Below are 25,371 nucleotides of genomic sequence, written 5' to 3'. Positions count from 1 at the left end.
TTTGAAAGCTAATGTTCAGCTTATTTTACTTTGTAATATGTAGCACAGATGATATAGGTTATACCAGTGTACCTACTATATTATCTGTGGTAATACTATCTAATAGGCACTTCCCTGAATTATATATAGCTAGGTAAATAGCTACTCACACAATTTTAGTCTAGTTCATCATTATTTATATTAGTAATTGATTTATAAGAGTAAAATTGGCTATGAAATAATACAAGTGAGATTCTATAACTAATTCGATTCCTAATTAATTTGTTTTGGATGAGTTTGAAGCTATCACGCAGCGGGAGGGAAGTTAAAACACAGTGGTTGGTCAGTAGGCATTAGTAAACTAATTTTTCCTGAGAGCCTTTGATATTGCTACTAACTTCGTATTACTGATTTTCCCAACGATATTATGTAATAAATGTACCTACCCTATACCTATAGTTACAATTGTTTTTTTTTGTATCGCTGCAGCTGTTTGCCCAGGAGGGCTTCTATAGCTTGATCGGGCTTATAATTATTACAATTGGCAAACATACAAATACATATAGAGAATACCTTCAAAAAATTTATTGGAATTCTTATGGAATGATATTAATAGGTAGTTTAAATACATATTTTTCATAACAAATCCATCATCTTACGGCTTATAATTATTATTATAGTTCTAATGTAAATGTTAAGGTCATATACGAGAAAAAATAGGAGGTAAAAACTGTGATGAGACTTTATGGCATGTTTTATCATATAAAAAAATAACATTATTTGTACACATATATTCTTCAATTTTAAAGAATAATATTTTCGATTTTCGTTAACTATTCAAAATGTTTGGCTGTATACATAATTCCTTTGCCTGAAGATTCTGTTTACGCGGGAACTTCCTGTATTCCCGCCATTCTAAAATTTAAAATTTTCCACAGTTTACGTAGCCGCCTATTGCCATTTTTAAAATGAATTAATATTAAGTTGTTTATGAAATATTGCGGAATAGTAAAAGCACTAGTGATATTCATTGACATTGATTTATAACGTAAGTAATATTTGTTTTTGTAATTTTATCCAACGTGCGAAATTGCTTTCACTCATCACAATTTGCCTATTTGGTATTTATATTTTTACGTTTTTTATGGTGAATGTCATTTTATAAAGCGAAATGCTCAGTATACATTTTGATACCTACCGGTTGGTGAATTAAATACCAGTGTGAATACCAGTAACTAATTCTTCGAAAGGTGATGAAAGAGGATATGTGAAAGACTATTTGAAATAATATTTGACAAAGCTTTATGCTTATAAAAAATAAAACGTATAAACAGGTAAACTGCATAGCACATTAACTTAAAACTAGGTATATAGGTACCTACAATAAATTAGAATAATTAAATCGATTGTTACCATGAAGTTATTTCAAGGTACCTAGGTAATTCATATTTGCCTACATAATATATAATTATAGGTATCAATGTCTCAAGTAGTAAACTTGACAAAGAAACTAATTATTCATGATATCAAAAATAGACATTTAGCTTTGGAAATTCCACAATTTATATTCAATTTCGATAAAAGTATGGTAATTAATTTTAAGCTACCAATAATACTACATTCTTTCCCCCTACTGTGAAAATATCTGAGTGTGAAACCTGTTTACTAAAACACATGTTTATTATTGATTCAGGATTTTATGGAAACCAAATTAATGTGTTTATTATTATTAGTTATTACATAACTTTCGATTTAAGGGATTTATTTCACATACGAAGAGTTTTGTTCGTGGAAAAGTACTATGAATACTCACATATTTTTTAGACCATGAACCATTTTTTTATTATTTACTAATTGAGACAAAATGTCACCAAATTATCTATGACTAAGCTATGACTGAGTGAGTATATCTCAAAATGTATACCTACAGATAAAGAGACATACAAAAAGTGAAAAATACTTTAAAATAATAGTGATAGATTTTAGTCTAGGTCAATTTTTTCCAGGCAATTTTCAAAAACATAATAGATTAATTGTATATTGGCCTTCTTCTAGGAAGAGTGATTGCTCTACCATAGAGAGACATTTATTTAATGATCATAAGCTTTTGGTTAAGTGCATAAATTGTTATATTATCCCTAGCTAATCTTTTATCTATTGTCAAAGTATACGACATACTTACGTGTAAGTATTTTTGAAGTGAAAACTTCTTTAGCGGCGTTGGGTATAACTAAAATCTTAAACTCGCGTCAGGACACGTGGCCTGATCGAAAAAGAGTAAGACGGATTTTTTTTTAGCCCTTATATTCCATGCGTAAGACGTATACCATTCCAAAATATCAAACATGCTGAACGTTAATAATCAAGTTTTCACTTCTGCCGGCACTCCCGGAGTGCAATCCGTCTTTTTTTTTGTAAAAATTGATTAAACTGACAATAATTATATTTAAATTAAAGCACACTATAGAATTTCTCAATTTTAATGTTTATAATTATTATAAGAAGAGAAAGACACCCTAATCATAAAACGGGTCGGTCATAATTGTGTAAAAAGTGAGATTTGACATGATATTATGATTTTCATGTAAAAATTATTAAAATGCGGTATTAATTAATGGCAATATTTTTATGCTTTACATTTGCAAAATTTAAAAGTTTAAACCAAAAAATTATGTTCCTTAACTGTGTTCTAGGCAACTTTTTTTAACAGCATTGTATAAAGCTCCTTAGGTTTTGCATGAATTACAACTATGTATTGTATTGTATTTAACTTTGTAATACAATTTCCACATGAAACTTGACTTTGTTATAGAATCGTGTAATCTTCGTATAAGAGAAATTGATCATTGAACTCGCATAAAATCAAATTACATGCTATAGGTATTCTAATTTTATTACAACATATTTATGTTTCAGTACATATTTGAACAAAATGTGCCCTTTATGTAATTTATGGCTGTTGCATATTTGCCACAAATAACAGTAATTGTAATGAGTCATTTACAGGTCTTCGTTATATGTATTTGAAGGACTAGACATAATTATAGAGTCGAGATTATATGAATCTTAAACTGTGCCAGAGGGAATGTTAAGTTTGATAATATAGTGTCATCTGTTTAAGTAATAGAATCTTATTGATGAAAAAAAATACTCTTCAGTAACGCTTGAGCGGTGACCAAATTTTTTTTTGTAGGTAACCAAAGCGGAAGCAAATCCATTTAGAAAATTGCGCTCTGAAATTATGAATAACATAATAATATTGTACAGTTAGTACAGCAGGTAAGTCATATACATGTATGTAAATTAAGATTATCCTATAAATACCTACTTAATGATTAACGATGTTCAAACATTTATCAAGGATACAAATAAAAATATTTATCACTACTGACATAATTATTACAAAGGTATATTGATGAAGTAATATTGGAATATAGTCGAAAGCTACCTTTTGTGTCCAAAACTAATTTAGATAAGCAACTGGTTTTGTTATTCGTGTGCTTAGTACACAGTGTTGTTATTTTTTAAATTAAAGTAGTTAGATACTTACTATTCTTATATATAAAAATGAATCGCAAAATGTGTTGGTAAGCGCATAACTCGAGAACGGCTGAACCGATTTCGATAATTCTTTTTTTATTATATTCCTTGAAGTACGAGGATGGTTCTTATGTAGAGAAAACGTAAACATGTACCACGGGCGAAGCCGGGGCGGACCGCTAGTTGAAAATAAAATATTACCTTAATAACCACACTTATGTGAATACTGAATAGTAATTAATTAATTTTTTTTATGTTCGCCGCTAACTTATTAGCTACTTATTAAAATTGCATTAATAAGACATTTTCAGTTACCATGGAACTAATGGTCCGATTTGAAAAATTCTTTCAGTTTCCGATGGTCCATTCATCGAGGAAGGCTATAGGCTATATATCATCACGCTAAGACCAAGGAGGCACGCAGGACCGCGGAGCGCAGCTAGTATATTATACACAGAAGCTTACAATTTGGCTACAATGCTATGAAAATAATAAAGTAAAAATAGTATAATATGTAATTCGTATTGAAAATAGTACTTAAAATCATATACAAAACAATTATTTAATATACCCTAGAGCAATATTTTATTAAAATTGGTTTACAAATAAATACAGCTTCACTTTTACCGTTTTAATACGTCAATGAAGGCATTGAATGCTTTACATACCAGCTTTATCTTTTATTTTCTTACGATGGTAAAACGGTTTCTCACTATTATTTGTTAAAAATCAACTGAACTGGAACCTTCTATAATTTAAGCTGCGTGTACAAACAATAAGTAAGTATAATCTGTGGTATAATTTAAAGTTTCTGTAATAGTGTGCACTTAGTATTATAATGTAGTGTATGGTGTCGTGATGAGCTTAATAGTCCTAAGATCTTACCCAATAAAAGATGGCAATGACCTGGTATTCAGGCTCTATATCTCAATTAAATTGTGTTCACAAGTCAGCCTACGTTCTACCGTTACGGTCTGATTGTAGCGTGTACATAATGTTTATTTTATTACTAATAAAGTATGTATTAGCATTTAGTCTATAAGATTAACAGTTTTATATATTGTTTCAAGTTTCAACATAAAAATTAACAAAATCTCCGAATTATGTTTATTTCCATTTTTACTCAGTAATATCATAAAGTAACATATTACTCAATCAAAACGTACGGTCTACCCTACTTGACAATCATTAAAATTTAATACTTACATTCTTTTAAAATTTCGGTTAGAAAACAAAACTAAAATCAATTAAATCAGTCATTAATAAAAAGTTTTACACTTTTGAACGTTTCATACGTTTCATTTTTTTCAAAAATTACGATTTTTACGTTATTTGAAACCAAAAATAATTGGAATGCAGAAAAATAAAATAAATTAAATTAAAAAGAGGGATCGGTCTAGGGACCCGTTTTATGTTCAATCAACAAATTTTTGTTTTCCTTAATGTATGATAAAGAATATTTTAAGAAGCATTTTCGTATCATCGTTTAGGTTATAATAAATTATGTAATAAACGTTATATTAGCAAATTTTATATCTCAAAAAAAAAAACATTGAAATATTTCTGTATCAAAACATTTTTATACGTAATCACTATTTTAAAGTTTAACCTTTAAACATTTATTATACCTACTTTTAATGGGTAGGTAAATAAAAGACCCAAAAAAGTTAAAAAATACCGCCTTCTTAAATCTCAAAAATACGATAACCTAATAGGTAAAAAAAGTTGTTGATATAATTTTTTTTATTTTATTGTCCTTGTCATCATGCCAAAAATATTAATCTTTGTGATATTGCTAAAAGCTTGTTTTGTTTACCATGTTTTTGAGAAAAACAAGAATTAGGTATATAAATTCGAAGCAAATAAGTTGTTGTTTTAACTTTTAAGGTTTGTACGTTGATAAGTTATTAAAACTCGTCGTGTTTTTTCTCTACATATCCAATAGACTTATTTTTTCTCATTTCAGCATTAGCATACATTAACATTATTATAATAAAAAAGAGTCAGGTACTTTTTCATTATTATTTTTTACATTAGGTATACATACATCTCAGCACTCACCTCGATTTATTTTCTGGGTTTGGAAATTAAACAAAAGTAAAGTTAAATTACATATTTAAAAAATGGAAATTGTAAACCAATTTCTGGTACTTAATGTAGGTATATAGATAGATGTAAATGATTGTGTTAGTGAGCTAAAATGTGTTTATGCATTCTGGCAATATAAAACCAACTCTAACAGAGCAACAATTAAGATTGTTTTTTCTAATTGTTATTAACGGTTTCTTAACGTGTTAATGGTCGTAAAACGATACATTTCTAGGTGCAGTATGTACAAACTTTTTTAACCAACCGGTGCAACCATAAAAGGCATTTGGCTCACGGTTTGATCGAGTTTTTGCTAACCGTATTTTTAAGCGTCGATGACATAACGTTAAATCTTTACTCCGTACACGTTACGTTCCAATAAAATTGAACGTAAAACACAAACTATCTTAAGTATAACGTAATATTTACGTTAACTTACTGAATGAATTTTTAAAGAGCCGTCGAGAAAACGAAGAAAACAATATGTTTATTCAAAACGATTGATTTAGCGTTTTAGGACGACAGACGGTATCTAGCGTTAATGCTGAAATCTAAATAGAGTTTTAATACTTAATAATTTATTGTTAGGTACAGAACAAATCTTGTTATTTTCTGAACATACGTTTATAACTAACTAATTATATTAAAAAAGCAAGAGTACATATAACTATTATAACTTTTACATTTTATTGATAAATGTGAAAGTAATGAATATAAGAGTGAAGTTGTTATGAAAAAACAAAAAAGAAGAATATCGGCACAGAACTGACTTTGTTACAATTGCACTATTGTTATTGATAAAATTCACGGTTAACTGTTGTTAACAAACACATAAGTACCTACATAACTTATTTCACACACTTTGTCTATTCACTGCTGTATTTTCAGGTATTTTTTGTGTGTGTCAAACAAACCTACCCATACAATAAGTATATTATGCATGTTGAAGGTATTTTACAATGAAAAAGTATGAAAAAGTACCTTCCTCGACTTCCACTTTTACGATTACTCGAGTAAACATATTTTGGACATTATGAACGCATTAAGATATAATATCACTGTACTTATTAGCTGGTTTGCGAGAGAGAAATCACACTTAGTTGTGTCACTAAAAGTAAAAGTCGTATAACGGAGGCGAACCGAAAACTTAGCTGTGCATAATCACGGCCAATCGTTACATAATTTCGTTGAGAGTTATTTTATATCGGTCGATAAACGATTTGAACACCTGTTTTAGCATATCAAAGAATCCCTTACACTTATCAAAGGTGATAAGGACATTGTTTATAGTCATACTAGCGGTCCGCCCCGGCTTCGCCCGTGGTACCTACATATTTAAACTATCCTATCTCTTAAGTTGGATCGAACTGCACATGGTGTGCGAATTTTATTGTGACACGAGATTTATATATTATATTATTTTATAAGATTATATTCACATACGACCTTTTTGGTAACCATCTTCTTATTGCATTCCATTCGAAATTTGAATTTTTGTTCGAATTGTCATAATAACTATCTTACTATTATGTTTTATCCAAGGTTTTATCACGTTTTATGTTATGTTTAGATTTTTTTATTTCATGTTTATTTTATCAACTACCTAACTACTGTGCCTAACTACATATCAACATATTATTATACTTTTGTTTTCAATTGATTTCAATTTATAGAGTGCTGTATTTTTTTTTTATTTTCCATGTAATCTTTAAAAGCCAGTAATTACCTAATATAAATTATTTTGCGCAAAATAAATACATTTGCGGCCTAAATATTAATATTGAATCGTCAACAAAATAAGATGAGCCAATTATGCCAAGGATAATAATTGCCTAACGTGTATTTTATATGAAGAAAAAGTTATTATATATTCGCATATTAATTAGGCACTCTATGAATAAAATTTATGCCGCAAATATATTCAATCTCCATGCTTAAAAATTAAATAAACATTATAGGACATTCCAAATTGAATATTAAACAGGTTGGAATAGTTTTTTATTAGGATAAATACAAAAAAAGTGTATCGATAAAGACTATAAAATAGCCTAGAGACCTCAATAAAAACTAAAACATATTTTATAGCGTTTAGATAGATCGTTGACCGTTGTTGACGGTTATTTTAAAATATCGATAGGTAGTATCTAGGTAGTTGACTACTTTTATATCAAAGTAAACAACATAGGTATTATTATTAAGTAAGTATAAGTAAATATGGCTCTAGATTTTCAATGCATACAATTATTAATACATAGTCAATAACTTTAACAATTTTCTTACTAGGTGTTATAGAACAATCTATAAGGTGTAGTCTATAAGGTGTAGTCTATAAGGTGTTTTAGAACAATTATGTTATCGCTTGTTCGAAATATTATTTGTGTATTATTTATACATAGTTTATTACTAGTAGAAAACACTTACCGACGTCACGAAGATTATTCGAAGATTTTTGTGCGTTGGCCAGTAGCACAAGCGACATTAGGAAAACACTGGGAACGTTGTGTAGGAAAAACTTCATTTTTAATCACGATTATAAAAAATTACAAAAAAATAATAAAAAAGTCAGAAGTATTTTTTTACGTATATAAATGTAGAATATCGAATAAAGGGCGAAGAAAAAAATTAAATTTATTTAGAATTGCGATTTCATTTTCACGTGAACGTCTGTTACCGACCGCGGCGCGTGCGTTCCGGCCTTTGAAATGGGTGTACACTGATGCTGCGCCGGCTTCGATGCGATCCAAAAACTTGTGTCCGGTAGGTATAATGACCGAGTAATTACGTATCATCTGCTTATTATTCGCATACAAGAATCTTCTATAATATGCGTTTTTAATTTTGTAGTTTTATTATTACTTGCTCTGTGGTTTTATTTGTAGGTAACTAACTACTCTCGCTGTGTTTCTCCAACCACTTTTTAAACCGACTTCAAAAAAAGAGAGGCTTTACCTGTATGTTTGTATCTAATGTATATAACCGACTCCTTTTGACTTGATTTCAACCTACTTTAACCCGACCGCGACCGACGCGGACGGAGTAAATTAAAATTTTGTACTAAGTGAGTGCTTGGTACCGACTTATAACCTATTTAATAAATAGCACATCCAATATGTCGTAATTAATAATAATTAATATCAAATCTTTTTTTTTTCGTTTTTGAAGTCGGTTTGTTTTTAAATTTTTAACGTAGTTATTTTTATTTAATTTAATACTTTTAAGCTATTGCATAGCTTCTATCGCGGGCCTTGAGCACGGGGACTGAATCGAGAAATTCCGTAACGCAAAAACCTCACGCTCCCCACTCCGACGGGCTCGGAGGTGGGGCTTGAAGGCATGCTATGCAATAGCTTTACCGCGGCAGTCCCCGAGTGCCACACGTCTTTTTTTAGTGTATTTTTCAACACGAATCAAACTAGCCCAAACTCTATAATCGAGTCAATATATTACTCAGTTCCTATGGCCACCTTCCTATTTTATCATCAAATCAGCTCTATCCTCCTAAGGACCAATGGCCTCATATAAGTACATAAACACCATCACCATTACAACCCAAAGCACCAAAAAGTTTTAACTAAATTACCAACCACCGTCCTCATCCGATGACAAAATCGAAAATTCGAAATATCTTAAAAAATACCGCGCTTTTCTGCCTATGATCACTATGTAACGCGATTGGCTGAAAAGAACTATTAGGTTTGGTAGGTAAATGGGTTATCCAATCACAGAATTTTAAAATACTTTAGTTAAAGTTTTTAAAATGGCTGGTCAACGTAACAGAGGTAAGTAAATATAATAAGAGGTAAATCGTTAATTATCATATTAATCTCTCACTTGATTTTCATTTGGTATTGAAAAATAAATAGTAAAAACAGTACAGGAACGTATTTTAATTAAATTTAACGAAACAATTCATATTGTATTTTTTAAATTCACGGATAATTTTTATGTGATCATGTGAGAACATTGGTCATTACTTACAACATTATTTTCATTTTTTTTGTACTCAGTTGAAGACATTGGTAGTCAATGACTATAAAACATTTAATTAGTTAATAATTTATTTTGTTGTTTTACAGTAATTTTGAGTATAATTGTCCTGTTTTATGATTATAATTTATTTAAACTGTCAACAGGAATTACTATTGCAATCAAAATAAACAGTTATCTTCCTTATTTTTTCAGTTATTCGTGACGATAATATCATCGATTTCCCCGCCGACTGACGGAGATTTTATTCCTAGTGATGAAGACTTAGGAGACCCACCATTTGTTTCCAAATCGATTTTTAGTTAGCTCATTGATATTTCAAGTTCCTAATATTGTACTTCCAATGTTTTTATTTCTTTTGTTAACATATGTTCAGATAGTTTAGATATTTTATTACCTAATATGTAGTAAACTTACACATTTAGAATTTAAGAAAAACTGTTTTTAATACTTTTGTATACTTTTTAGAGGTTATTGTATGATCTCATATGTTATAACATAAGTAAATAAAAAATCTACAAGTAAAACCTTATTTTAATAAAAAAAATTTTGGATTCACTTAGGTCTGATGTGATCACATGGGAACAAAATAAATCGAGTTTTTTTTTTCAGAAATGTATTTTATAAGCTATATTTTACACAGATAAAAAATCCCACAAGTAAATTTTAACTCTAACAATAAAAAAAAAAACAAAAAAATACCATTGGGTGGCAGGTCTGTTGTATTTTTATGTACTCAGGTGAGAACAATGGGTGGTAATGCAGAATAGGATTTTTTTAGCTTGGTCCTTAGGAGGCTATGTCATGTTATCATGACATAGATTGATTTGATGTTTCATCGCTATCCAATTTACATACGTACCTATACAAAATTTCAGCCAAATCGGTTACCGTGAAGTGAATCAAAGTTACTTGCTAGATTTCAAACACCTAAGTCATCGAGATCAGACAAAAATCCTCTTAAAATTAAAAACTAGCTGGCCTATCTTTTGTGAAACAAAAGAATCACGTAAATCCTCCTCCTTTTTTTGAAGTCGGTTAAAAAAACTTGGAGCCTTCTCACTTGGACTAGCTGTTGTGTGGTTTACATAATATTATCACCACCGAAGTATTTTAAATAAGAGTAGTAAACGCGAGTTTTAAATAATCCGAGTTGTGTAAGTAATTTTAAACAATAAAGTAGAATATACTTATAATAATAATATTTATTTTATCATCTCAATATATTTCGATCATTCCTAGTCTAGACTGAAACTATTATAGTCTATACTCTATAGTCTTTGGACTAGATCGCCATTAGCTGTGGCCATTCGCCATTTCTTTTTTCTAGAAATAAGTTGTTGTCGTTGAAATTATTAACAAAACACGTCAAAAGAACAACAATTTACAATTGTGAATTACTAAATATTATGATAAGAGTCGAGTGTAACAAGTAGGTGCTGTTAATAAAATTTTAGACTCATCTCATAAGACGAGTACTAAAGTAAGTATGGCTGGATTTACGGAAAATGCTTTAATCCGTAAATTGCAGGAATTGAACTCAAGCCAACAAAGTATTCAAACATTGTCCCTATGGCTAATTCATCATAGAAAACACCATGCTGCCGTTGTGAAAACGTGGTTCAAAGAGTTACATAAAGGTAAGTCAATGTATACTTCTGTAATCTGTTGAGAGTTTGAATTTCGAAAATATTTTACAATGTATTGCATCAGTGCAATGTATTCCTTTTTCCACTGCAAATCTTGATTATTCGAAAGTCTTGTCTCATTAGCTTAGATGTTCTATTTTTAAAACTATGTGTAAGTACTTTTGTATGATTTAAATTTCGGTACATTGTAATTTGAAATTATAACCTTAAAAAAAACATGATGATTTTCAGTCAAAGACAGCAAGCAGCTTACATTTATGTATCTGGCAAATGACGTTATACAGAATAGCAAGAAGAAAGGACCAGAATATGGCAAATCATTTGGTGAGGTCCTTGTGGAAGCATTTCAGTTAATGGCAAAGACTGGTATAAATACCAAGACAAAACATTCTTTGCATAGAATACTTGCGATTTGGGAAGAGAGAGGGGTGTATGATGCAAAGAAAATACAAGAGTTTAAGGAGGCTGGTGAGTACAATTATCTAGTAGGCATAGAGATATAAAAATTGTCTTGCACAAAAGTTATAATTTTAAACATAGACTTAATGTTCAAGATTTGAATTTTGAACCTAAACAAAAAATTATCAATATAAATTAGAAGACAGTGCACATATTATCTCTCTTTGTTATTATCATTGTTTAAACTTATAATTTTTCTATCATATAAACATATATGTTCTATCAATTTCCAGTTGACCCTAATGACGCAATACCAAAGAAAGTGAGCAAGCGCAAGTCCACAGACACAGAAGCAAAGGATCCAGAAAAGAAACCTAAATTGGAAAGAGAGAAGAGATACAGCGAGACTAAAGTTGAAGTAGATGGCAAGATTGAAACACACATCACGCTCAGTCCTAAAACCCCTCCTGGTGACCCTCCGGAACCTGAAGAACTCATCAAGGTAATGTTAAACTATGATATAAAAAGAACGCTGGATGAAAGTGATGGGGTGTGTTTTGGCATGTATCGAGTTTAGCACGAAAGTTATTTGCTGCTTATTTTATTTTTGAAGTAGGCTCTCGAGTCGTGGCTTCGCAACTACATATTTGTTATTCTTATACCACCTCATAACACCAAATAGACCAATAAATCGCCAATGCGCAGCTTAACCGTCAGGGTTCTTTTTACATGACGCAACCTATACACTTGTACTTTGTGATGCAACTGCAATTTTAGTTACAATGTGAAACCTTGAAATAAACAATAATCAATCATAAAATGTTTTAATCACTTTTATGTTTTTATTAACTATGCTCTGGCTTTATGTCACTACCTCGTAAATCATTATCTAGTTTATAGGCAAACCACATGAAAATCTGTTGTGTAGTATGTGTTCAATATTTTATGAGTCTATTAGAATAACAATCTATGTAACTATAGAGGTCTAACTGCAATAGGATTACTCACAAAAAATTGGTGAATACTTTATTTTACTAAGTACTACAATCATGTGTGGGCAAATAAAGCAACTGCAATGGACTTAGGACACACCAAATATGCTTGACAATGTATGATACCAATAATGGAGATTTTTCAATCCATATAGAAACATAACCTTTTAAAAAATTGCAAATATTGCTCCAATTTTTTATGAAAAAGAGCTGCTACATTTCATTCATGTTTTAATATATTTTTTATAATTTTTCAAAAAACTTTTTCAGGCTTTGTTAGAACTGGAATCAAGTGCTTCAAGTGACGAGGCAGTGAGAGAAAGGATTGCATCTCTCCCCCCAGAAGTCTCAGAAGTGCAATTATTGTCTAAGCTGGAAGGTAATTTGTATATACTGAGATTAAATATGTGGCTAATAAAAAATAAATGTAAAAACAACGAAAATAAATATTTACTGCATCTTTTTGTTTTATTTATTCTCATATCAAGTAGCTGTGTAGGTAGGAATAATCAGAACATTTCCTTTTTATAATAATAATCCCTTTTTAAAAATGCAATCCATAAGAAATATTGTTGTCAATCAATATTTCTCATAATTATTTATTTAGCACATTTTTATCGTTGACTGATAGAATTTTGAATACTTGATTTATTTAAATTTTTATTCTATATTATTATATATTTTAATGTTGAGATAGTGTAGTGTATATTTTATTAACAAATTTTTCATCTTAATTTAATAAGTTTTTTGTTAAGTGCATTGGATAACACCCCAATTCCTTTGATTGTGTTTCTAATGTGCCCTGACCCCTAAACCACACTTTTAATTATGATTTTAATCAAAATTTAAAAGAGTTTTGATTTCATCCTTTAATAACATAGCTATTTGCCTTATTTAATTCATATCCACATATACATAAGTACAAAAATTTGTGTTCAAAGAATGCTCAATAATATAACTGAGCTAATTTTTTCACTTATTTTGTTCAGTCCATGTTAGCCACAGGGTTAATTCTATTATGTATCTGTATTTTTTTTGTCTTGTTTGTTTCCTTGTTAATATCGCGCTTAGATCACTGTAAGAAGGTTTTTTTTGTAAGTAATTAATTTATAGTAGGAATTCTACCGAACCATACTATTGATATATCTTTTGACTTCTCTTTGCATATCAAATATTAAGTTTACATTAATAACAATGAAGGTTTTAAAAGAATTCTGAATCATATTTTTTTATCATTTATTTATAGATAAGGAGTCTGCGTTAAATTTAAGTTCAGTTGTTAATTCGGCTGTGGAATTACTAGCGGAGTATAATTTGCGTCTTTCCGACGAATTGGAGAAGCGGCGGAAGGTGGCCGCCATGTTGAGAGACTTCGCACAAGCACAGAAGGATCTGGCTAAACATGCGGAAGCTAGACTTGAGGTGAGCTCCTATAAAAATAAAATAAAATAAGCCTTAATTACTGCAAAAACATTACAAACTACTACAAAAATCTTATACCGTTGACAATATTCCTTATTTATTCCTATATTATATTGTATATTATTTTAAACGTTTCTAAACTATTTTCTCTATTATATTGTTACGTTAGCTTTTAATCTATATAATCGGCAAACTTGGTTCTTCTATGGCAGCTTGTCTTCCGACAAAGGCCTCCTCTAAGGATTTCCATTTCGCTCTATTTTTAGCTATTCTGATCCATTCCAGGCCAGCTATCTTCTTAATATAATATGTTATGTATATGGTGAGCTCCTAGAATAAATAACTAGAATAAATTCACTTCGGTTTTTCTAGATTTTCAATAAACTAGCAAAATCACAAATTGGATATTATGCTGGATATATAGAAATGCAAAAATAATGTAAAATCATTGAATTGTTAATAGCTGGTGTAAACGAATGGGATCAAATAATTTTTTAAAACCTACACGTGGGAAACAATAACCATGGCAATAAAAAGTAAAAAATCTGCGGTGGTTATAAAAAGCCCTGTGTAAATGGTAATCCATTCCGGAAAAAGTATTAAACTATTATTGTATATAAAGAAATACGGAATCCAGAAAAGTATTTTAAATCCATATGTCACGATGACTAAGATCAATATGGCGCCATCTAGGAACAAATAAAAATAATGATTTAATTATTATCGTAATGAATTCCCCCTCTATTCATATTTCGCGTTTATTTACAGGAATACAACATAAAACTGCAAAAGATGTATGCAGTTAAAGCAGAAGTGAAGTCCCATATTGAGAACCTTCCAGACGTTTCTAGATTGCCCGATGTGACCGGTGGCCTCGCGCCTTTACCCTCTGCCGGTGATTTGTTTAGCGTTTGAAATATATTTATATTACGTGTATACAAGAAGCTTATATCTAATACACTGGAGATTTCAGTATGAACATTAACTTGTAACAAGAAAATATGACGTTGAACCTAACTAACTACCTAGGTGTGAAAGGGATAAAAAACATACCGGCGTCATTCAAGGTCATATTTTCTTGTTACAAGTTAATGTTCATACTGAAATCTCCAGTGTATTAGATATAAGCTTCTTGCGTGTATATTTCGATTTTTGACATTGTTTTTATGAGGGTAGCGAGAAGCGAATTGTGTGGGTTGCCAGGTGGGAAATATCAAAATAAATATGTGTTCACAAAAATTACATAATTAATGGCTGTGCTAAAGATAAAACGAGTAATCTTTATCTGACATATTAGAATAATTATGTAACGTTTTAACTTTTTACACTGTATCACTATACTTGGATATTTCTATACAAACTTTTATTCTTTCAACGACAATATTATAAGTTTATTTTTGTAAAATTTAGTTTATTCCCGACCACCTGGCATACCCTGTTTAGAATGTACGTCCATCGCTTGCATTACGTATCTAAACCTTAAAACATAATTGTTAGCAATATTATTTTCGCTTCTCGTCTACCCTTGCGTGTTCAGAGTTATGATAAAGTAGCACTACTTTACACTCGCAGTAGCATTAAAAGCGACAAATTGTCGCCAAAAATATTCATAACAATTTGTTATATTTTAATAAACAGCCATAAAATGTAACATTTTGTTGAATATTATAAATATTCAATTTAGGAGACTAATTTATTTATTAATTAATCCATGTCAGTAATTTGATTTTTCTATTCATTGATGTACAATAAACATCACAATCACGCTTACAAAATGTCTGAAGCAAAACTCAAGAGATTTGTAATGAGTGTTACAGTGGACTTTGAACCTTACTGCCAAGAAATAAGGTGTTAATTTCAATAAATATTTTTTTTAATACAACGCCGCTCGGACTTTTTATGACGACCTCTTAATAGGGGATTGTGAATCTAATTGTTTATAGTACGTCCTTGATTAAAACTAACATTAACTACAAATAATTACGTAGATAGTTTACTTTAACTTATTGAATTATTAATTCAAATCTAATCCTTCCATAAAATAAAAAAATTTGGAAAATCCAAAAGTGCACGCCTCATAATTTTTTTTTAATAAATATTTATTAATTATTATTTTTGTTTATTTAATAACAATTAAACCACATCGAATCAGACCCTGAAAAATGAAAGGGTTCTATTCCTGAGCATACTCAAGCGTAAGAGAAAAAAAAAGACTCGATTTGTAAAGTATTTCGGTCGCTATCGTGTTAACAAGAAAAAGGATCCGCACATACAGACACACGGACGTCCAAGACAGAACTTTTTTAAACTGTTTTTTAACTAGTTTAAATAACAAAAATGACATCAAAAATATCATGAACGTTAAAAATAGTGTTTTTTCTTAATATGTGTGTGTATGTATTATCTTACAAGTGCAATGTATGATACATAAAGACATTTTAAGTTTGAAAAATCAGATGTTTTGCGCGAAGTGACAGTAGTACCCACCTCAACGCTTCGCTTATGAGGCGTGCAATAATCATATTGTTTTAGTTTTGATTTCATTTCATGCGCAATATGATTGATAATTTTAGTTTTTATCGAAATTTCTTCACATTAACTGTCGAATTTATATTTGTTATACCTCGTAGCATGATTAAAAAACAATCGATTTTGTTCAATGTCCAATATGTACAAACCCAAAAATGACATGGAAAGTGCATTTCATTGTATTTCATATTTTTCACAAATGCTAACATAATTAATTTTAGGAAATGACATAAAGCTAAACTTGGCTGTTTTAGCTACTACATGCAATAATTAAAAAAATATTGTAATAAGCCTTATAGACATTTTATTAAACTAAGTAATTACGCAACGATTTGATTCAGAACATGTGCCTTTAACAAGTCGAGCAGGATTTTTGGTCAGAAAAATTCACAATTGGAACGGAAATGTATCGAAAACTAGTTATAACAATATTAATATAAGGAATTTTTAAAGAATAGAAAAAATAATATAAGTCGATCACGAGGCAGGATCCGAGCCCGCGTCGAACAATCGAACCTATTCTATTCTTTCAGTTTTATATGTCTAAGCCTGGCCTTACACGGACTGCTCGAGCGGTCGGTCGTTGACTGCTCGAGCTGTCGCTACAAACCGCACAGTTGACGGCTTGAAGCAGTCGCGACCGTTCGAGCAGTCCGTGTACGACAAACTCAAACTCAAACATTTATTTATTCAATTAGACTTCTTATAGAAGCACTTTTGAAACGTCATTACATATTTTAAAATTTACCACCGATTCGGAAAGCAGTATCTACGGAGAAGAACCGGCAAGAAACTCCATAGTTGCTCTTTTAAATCATGTAAGTATCAGTGAATGAATGTCTATAGTTTACCGCGCGGTCGCGGCTTAAAGCCGTCGGTGTCAACTGCTTGAAGCGGTCCGTGTACAGCCGCGTAGCCGTCCGGCTGGCCGCAAGCACAATTATGTACGTAATATTCATTTCTATGCGCACTGTGCGGTCTGCGGTAGCCGCATCGCAGTGCGCATAGAAATGAATATTACGTACATAATTGTGCTTGCGGTCAGCCGGACGGCTACCCGCAATGCGGCTACCCGCATAGTGCGTATACGCTCTAAGGGACACTCCAGGCCATCTATTGAGAATATTAAACAACTGTCAAGTGTCAACCAATATGAAACATTATTTCAGTGTTGACATACGAGTTAAAACAATGCTTCGAATCCGGCCTCGCGATCAAATTTTTATTATTCTTTAAAAATTTCACATTTTAAAGCATTTAAATGCTATGAAACTAAACCTAATATCTAATATCTTTTACTATTTATGCGTATAGTTGCTCAAAATGCAGTTCAATGAAAAGCAATAATATTTCATACATTTTTATTAGATCAGTATATTATAATAGTTATAATAGCTATATATTATATACAGGGTGTAATCGTTAAGTGTGGACAGGCGATTATTCCGTAACTATGACAAATATCAAAAAACTTTAAACTGATATTGAAAGTACTATACCTAATGAGTAAAATGACAATAATAACTTTTTAAAAATAAAACGAGAAATATCCAAAAATGTTACATGAAACGCTCCCATCCCATCACATTTAGTATGAAATATGAATATTCCAAACATTTAATATGGAACGTTTTGCTTTTTTATTTGATTTTGTGATTTAATTACTTCGGAAATTTTAATGAAAGTTCATTTAGAAACTGTTAATAGAGCTTGATGCGGAATACAACGGTATTCCATAACGTGGATGTCATTTCAAACATTTGCTTTGAATACAAAATGTATGGGAAATCAAATGTATGGGAGCGTTTCATGTAACATTTTTTGGAGATTTCTCGTTTTATTTAAAAAAAGTTATTATTGTCATTTTACTCATTAGGTATAGTACTTTCATATCAGTTTAAAGTTTTTTGATATTTGTAATAGTTACGGAATAATCGCCTGTGCACACTTAACGATTACACCCGGTATAGAGCTGTGCGTTTAATTAGCGATAAAATGACGTATGGTTGGCTAAGAAAATACTACCACTAAAAAAATGGCAATATTTTTATCAATTTTGGCGAATCTTAGCTTTCTACTAATCTTAGTATGTACATGATGTTAGTTTTACAGTTTAAAAGTAAAGATGTGCTTTAAAGCAAATATAAGTAATTATATTACATTCATGGTAGTTATTTAAGGTTTAAGAATGGCTTGAAATATAGATGAATTACTAGAAATTGGTTATTGTATGAGGCTCAGGGTGCTTTTAAACCAATAATGTGCGTGATTGTGTTTGTAAAGAACCAATCATATCGCTGCATTTAGTTTAAGGTTTGAAGCGATACTATTGGTTATTTAGAAACACATTCCTCGCACATTATTGGTGGAAATGCAATCTTAGATATTAAATGCTGGAGTGACGCCAAGTCAATGTACAAAATGTAATTGTTATTGATATTAATTATAAATGTTCGCACTTGCCTTTTGCAGCGTAAATTATACGCAATCAGTTTTATCGCATTTAGATTAAGAAATATGTATCAGAAAGATCGTACTAGAGCCAAAAAATATGACATTAGCCAAAACATTTTTTTTCAGGGAACGAATATATTATAATATTATGTACACATAAAAATAACATACTTTTATCATTGGTTGGGTAATGGGTACATGCTAGGGCTAGAGCATTTCTTGGTCATGTTACGTATACTCCATGCTCTATAATGTTTAATTTTAACTTACATTAACTTTTCCTCGGTCAAATGTTACCACAATATGCTCGTTGTTTTTTATAATCAAACTGTAACGAAAAATCGAACATCGTGTGCGTTTCGATAAAATTTAAAAACGGCGAATATTCGATGTTCTTTTAGAATCAAATAATTCTATGTGGTACTATAGACCTTCTAAAGGGACTTTCATCAGCCTATAGAAATTGAAATAAACGCTTTTTGTCCCTAGTACGATCTTATTAAATGCACCTCATTCATAGACATTAATAGACTGTAAATTTTGAACGAATACCACTAAATAGGTGCTAAATACTGACGAAAAGTAAAGAAGAAGAATATAATGACTAACTATACTCTGTCCATTATATTATTTGCTTTTTGACAGCTTCACGCCTATGTATAATTGTATTGTCTATGTTAAAATGTCATACAAATAATTATCGTACTTCATGGACAGGTCCCGCCCACTTAGTGATGCCTACACAGAATTATTCAATGATGGGTCGATAGATTAAAATAATCGATAGAAATACTCTGTAAAATATATCCGATACAGAAAAACTCTTCTATTATGTTATATAATTTAAACGTAAAGACAACCAAATTGTAAGATAGAAACCAATAAATAATAAAATATTAGTTTAGTTTAGTTTTAACATACAATGCATAGATATGTGGTCTTGTTATTACATACCTTATTAGTACGTTTACGTTGTAATTATTATTTACGTACCTGATTCGATTTATGATAATATTTTGAATTTATAATTGAAATGGTATCACAATCGATAATCTTTTGAACATCACTTCTGGTATCACCCGTCGAGCTGTCAAAAAGCAATTCTTATAGTGGACAGACTATAGGTTACAGGATAGACGAAACAGCATGCAAATATTTAAAATTGAACTAACAAAATTTGATAGTCCTTCACGGATCTTTTGGTACTTGGCCACCTGTGGGTGTGAAATAAATGTTGCCCGAGTAAAAACAAATCCTTTGTTTCAGGGAAATTAGGTACGAAGCCGCTAAGCCGATCTTCAAATTATTAGGAAACTATCTAATTTTCTTCAGACAGCGTTTTTGTTAGTTTGAGTTATTGAAATGAGATAATAAAATTATTCAAACAACAAACTTAACGATTTGTCATCAATTAGCCTTTTACAAGATGACGGTGTTAGTTCCCAATTTCGCCATGTGCCAGAAGATCCTTGTAGCACATTGCACATTGACAGATACGTGACAATTTGCCGACACGCACTTGGCCAGCGTAGAAATAGGCTAATGAAACGAACTATCATAATATAAAGACTCGTATTGTATAATAAATTTTCGATCATTAAAGTATTCAATTCTTATTGTAGGAAGTATTAAAAAAATATAATATGGTTGTTTTGCTCGTTCAATATTCAATCACCGGTTTGCACTTTGCACTAATTAACAATTTATTGTTAAAAATAAACCAAATTGTAGTTTAACTCGTGTAAAATAGGATATTTGAGCATTATGTTTAGCTAGTATCTGCGATATTAGTTACAAATACATATATACATATTGTTATATTAAAAACTGTTTTTTATTTTTTTACCCATACCTCAGTATACCTTACCATGCCACTTTATATTACAGCAATTTCATACAATCATCGTTCTATAATATTTTATTTCTACATATATGACAAGATTCCTTTACATTATTTTCTATTAAAATAGATAAAGTAGTTAGTAATTATTTTTATGAGTGAATTAAAGGTTGGATGGGCGCTGAACTTATGGTTTTATAAACATTAAACCACCATTAAACAATTGGCTTTATGGTCATTCAATAAACAATAATAACCTGTATATTCTGAAGTCAGTAGCTAAACGCTATCATCTATTGCTCAAAGATTTAGTTTTGACGTGGTTTTGACAAGTATTTGCAAGAATAATAATTTGATAAAAATATTAATTATTTAGCATTTTACCTGAGCCTAATATGACGGAATCTGTGGTAGCTTTTCAATAAATTTAAACATTTCAAATCGTTCAAATAGTACTTTAAATTAATTAATAAGGCCAACATTTTCAGAGCACTCGTACAAAAACCCTCACTGAGAGTACAGAATCAGTTTCTACGGAAGGTCCTTTGGTAATTAAATCATTGACGAATATTCTTACTACACTTTAAATAATTTATAACCATAGTTAATGGAAATTTTATTTTCATTTCTTTATTTCCCATATCCATTCCCAATAGATTGAAGACAGGTGGACAAACAACATAACATATCGACAATTAGTGCTGTCCTCTTGCGTGGGAATCATACAACTCTGGTGGCATCCCTATCTTCACGACCTTACGAAACTCCTACCATTCCTTTTTCTGTACAATGTATTTAGTATATTTTTTGCTTATCCGATGTTTTACTTGGAGCTTGCTTTGGGCGTGGTATCAAAGAAAGGCGTATTGAAATGCTGGGATATGGCACCGATTGCTAGAGGTATTATTTACATAATGCCGTAAAAAAAAGCCTATGATAATCGTTATAGGTGTAGGGTAGTATAATAATTTAATGGTAGAGTGATTTCTGAAATTGATACAGAAGTTGTGAATTCATTCATAAGTTTAACAAACGAGCAAAAATCATCTCTTATTTTTTTATAATACTAGTTTAGGTAATAAGTAGGTACTTACCTAGCATAAATAATAAAAGCTAGTCTTTGCTGAAATAATTTTATTTCATTATAACAAAAACACATTTTCGCATTTATAATATCTAGTACCTACTAGAATAGCATAGTAAGTTAAAATCATCTCCAGGCATAGGTTTCTCAATGCTCATCACGTCCACATTCACGGTGCTCGCTCTCGGCGTGGTCTCCGCGTGGTCTCTCGCGTTGACGGTGCATTCGTTTCACGCGTTTCTGCCGTGGCTGCATTGCGCGGCGGCAGCTAGCCCACCGTGCGCAGCGAGACACCGCCCTCTGCCGACGGGCAGCGAAGTGCCGGCGCAGTCGTTCTTTTTGTTAGTGTTTACTACTAAACTACTACATATTATATAACCTATGTTAATTGTTAGTACTACTATCTATGTATAATCATGTAGGTACATATCACGGATGGTTTTCAAAAAATTAACCAACCAGTTGTTAACTATTTAGGAAAGAACTAAGTATAAAGACACAAAAGAGCTAACTACTACTTATCTATAACAATTCTCTTTAGCAATTTCGTCCTGAATTTGAAAAGAAACGGTCTTTCTGGCGGTTTGGGAAACGTTGTACCCGAATTGACTGTCTACTATGTTATAAGTTGGGTACTGGTGTACTTTATAGCTTGCAAGAGGATTTACAGCTATTCGAAGGTACTTATCGAAATATAATTAGGTTACTAGTTTTTTACAGTTCCGTTATATTGGTACTTATGTAGATCATAGACTGAAATGGAGGATATGTGGGTTAAATATGTTTATAGTAATTATTAAGTATATTAATAATTATAATAGGTAGTTAAATAATACGCCATTTTTTTCACAGATGGTTTTGTTTAAGGATGTTTTAGCCTACTTCGTACTATTTGCATGCGCAGTTGGTGTTTTTAGACTAAAAGGAGCGACTAGAATGTTTAAAGAGTGCGACTGGGGCGTGTTGTCTAATGGCCTGCAGGTTATAACCAGTATCATTACATAGATAATGGGTATTATGCATAGTATTTCATTTACCTATATTGTATCACACAATCACCTGTGATCTGTGCCTTGCAGATGCGTCAATAATTCTTATTAATCATAGTTTTCGTATTTGTGAGGAACACAATTAATATAATTATCACTTTTCGTATAAACCATCAGAAATAACCAAATCAATCAATCTAATCAAAGAAATAACAGCTTACTTACCTTCCTACTTTTTGAGCAACCTATTAGCACGATTAATTATCTCAACAGATTTGGCGAGACGCGCTAGAATATTCCTTCCTACAGATGACTATATCACAGGGAACTCTCGTCATGTTAGGATCTTATAGTCTCAAACAGAAACACAAACTTGCGAACACGGCGACTCTTGCGTTTGCCGTGTCTAAAAGTTGTTGTACCGGCAGCGCTCTTATACTGGGCGCAGCTCATGGTGCATTGTATGTGGATTATGATAATAGCACTAATATATGGAGAGGTAAGATTTAGAGTTACTTGGCAGTATAAACGAGTAGAAGTTACATATGACATAAATTAATCAGCGTGCTGCGTGCAAAAATTAAAAGACAGAAGTAGCTATACCTAAAATATATCGTGGTTGCTTTTAGAATCAAAGTTAAATTGTTCCATTAAATTTGGGTTTTTTCGTTCGCTGGTTTATTGAATTTGGTTTTTCCTATTCCTTAATAAATATTGTATGTATTTAAGGTGCATCATCATCAATGATAATATGGGCGGACTATGTGGCGCGGATACCGGGCAGTCAGTTTTGGTCTGTTATTGTGTTCTTCACGTTATATGTTCTATCGCTCTCATCTATGGTAATTGCTCCTTTATATTAAAATTATAAAATATTATTAACATAAAGCGAAATTGTGTCTTTTTTTTAAGCAAGAGTGGTCAACCGGGCTGGGTCACCTGATTGTAAACTATTATATTTACCATCGCTCATGAGCTTTTGTAGATTAGAAACCAGATTGCCATAAAAATTACTAAATCGCCATTATAAGTACTTACAAACATTATTTATTTATAATAGACGTTGATACAAATTACTGTACATCTATATTATTGTTATTTGAGACTAAGCCAAGCCAAGCATCATGCATCCCTCGCAACGCATCCGCGCACATAACTGGTGGATAAACGCCCTTATTCCCAATTTATCTGAACAAAATATAAACTGATTTAAGTATAATAAAATGCAATTTTCAGGCTCTACTGGTGCAAACAATAATATCTTCATTTACTGGACGATTGGTTCGGAAAATAACATGGGCGTTCCTGATTTTAATTTGTGTTCTATTTTGTTTCATTGGAATTATTACACTTTGTACACAGGTAACAATAAAATTTAATATTTTTACATTCACTAATAGAGATACCTAATAATATTGTTCAAAAACATTTGAATTATTTTAAAAGCGAGGATAGCATATAATAAACATATAACAATAGGACTTAACATTTAAGAAAGTAAATTTTTAATATTCAATCATTCAGGGTGGTCTTTACATTTTGAATTTCCTCATGAGTTGGCCGGTATCAAAACCTCGTGTACCGATAGCAGCGCTGGTAACATTTATCGTCACCTATGTCTATGGCCAAACTACATTCTGTGAAGATATATATTTCGCGGTTGGGGAATACCCTTGTGTGTTTCTGAGAATTTGCTGGGCGTTATCCCCTGTGATGTTATTGGTAAGTAGGTACCTACTCTGGGTATGGTGTTGCTACTTACAATCTTAGATTAGGTTAACATTTAAAAAGCCTATTTTGGAAAGATTCTTAATAATAACTTCTAAATAATTCATAAATAGCATATAAGATAGAGTTGGTAATTTTCTTTCACATAAAAGTTACCAAACGGAGATAATATTATGACACGCCTTAAATTTTACTCCGATTCATATTCAAAATTCTATTGTCAAATGCTAGCATCTGAAAATACATTAGTATTTAATTATGTACAGTATACACTTCTATTGAACAATCAATTTCCCAAATTCTTGAATGACGACTTGAAACAACATTTCCTACAGGTTTTAGTAATCGACAGAATTTTTTGTCAGACCACCTTTCTATCGGGCATGTACCTCGGGCCGGCTGCTGAAGCTGCTGTGGGCTGGACGCTGGTTCTTATGACACTGCTGCCGATTGTGGTCGTTGTGTTACTGTACTTGGTGTTCAAGTTTAGAGTGCGAGTAAATATTCCATACGTTTACATTTAAAATATTATTTGTTGTGTACTGTTTGATTAACTTAGAATTTGTATAATACACACATAAAATTATTAGAAAGTTCTTTCTTATATCTAATTTTATTGATAAATATTCTTCTTTTCCAGAATATGCTGAATGAAAAGTGAGGGTAAATTGAGAAAAGGAAAAATATAAAT

At 31.0% G+C, this 25,371-nt stretch overlaps 3 protein-coding genes across 5 annotated transcripts in view; 2 read left to right on the top strand and 1 right to left on the bottom strand.

The window, feature by feature from the left end:
• The window catches only part of tfc (Brevican core protein triforce), a 72,931-nt gene extending 64,594 nt beyond the window's left edge, over positions 1-8,337 (bottom strand). For both annotated transcript variants that reach the window (XM_090107665.1, XM_090107666.1), the window contains exon 1: positions 8,029-8,337. In XM_090107665.1, the coding sequence (XP_089963791.1) occupies positions 8,029-8,125 (97 nt within the window). In that variant the 5' untranslated portion in view covers positions 8,126-8,337. The remainder of the gene's footprint in view (positions 1-8,028) is intronic.
• A 2,556-nt stretch (positions 8,338-10,893) lies between these two features.
• On the top strand, positions 10,894-20,852 carry LOC149903867 (regulation of nuclear pre-mRNA domain-containing protein 1B). 2 transcript variants are annotated; one of them, XM_090107781.1, is made up of 7 exons: positions 10,894-11,234; positions 11,475-11,711; positions 11,936-12,144; positions 12,905-13,013; positions 13,881-14,056; positions 14,825-14,951; positions 20,306-20,852. In XM_090107781.1, exons 1-7 carry the CDS (start codon positions 11,084-11,086, stop codon positions 20,347-20,349), a joined length of 1,053 nt encoding a protein of 350 aa, XP_089963907.1. In that variant the 5' UTR covers positions 10,894-11,083; the 3' UTR covers positions 20,350-20,852. The 2 variants fall into 2 exon arrangements, with proteins under 2 accessions (XP_089963907.1, XP_089963909.1); XM_090107783.1 differs by lacking the exon at positions 20,306-20,852 and having other exon boundaries at positions 14,825-16,101.
• Positions 20,853-21,201: 349 nt separating this feature from the next.
• Positions 21,202-25,359, top strand: LOC149903866 (sodium-dependent proline transporter-like). The gene is made up of 12 exons (XM_090108258.1): positions 21,202-21,289; positions 21,368-21,427; positions 21,536-21,779; positions 22,100-22,304; positions 22,505-22,643; positions 22,816-22,944; positions 23,226-23,451; positions 23,682-23,794; positions 24,189-24,314; positions 24,477-24,674; positions 25,046-25,177; positions 25,321-25,359. Exons 1-12 carry the CDS (start codon positions 21,275-21,277, stop codon positions 25,339-25,341), a joined length of 1,608 nt encoding a protein of 535 aa, XP_089964384.1. The 5' UTR covers positions 21,202-21,274; the 3' UTR covers positions 25,342-25,359.
• The last annotated feature ends 12 nt before the right edge of the window (positions 25,360-25,371 follow it).

This window comes from Colias eurytheme, chromosome 12 (genome assembly GCF_061535395.1).
Source record: "Colias eurytheme isolate Ceu_HAF_F1 chromosome 12, ilColEury1 Martin Lab GWU primary, whole genome shotgun sequence".
Lineage (NCBI taxonomy): Eukaryota > Metazoa > Arthropoda > Insecta > Lepidoptera > Pieridae > Colias > Colias eurytheme.
The sequence above is the reverse complement of the archived record's forward strand: the minus strand, read 5'-3'. Positions and strand labels throughout refer to the sequence as shown.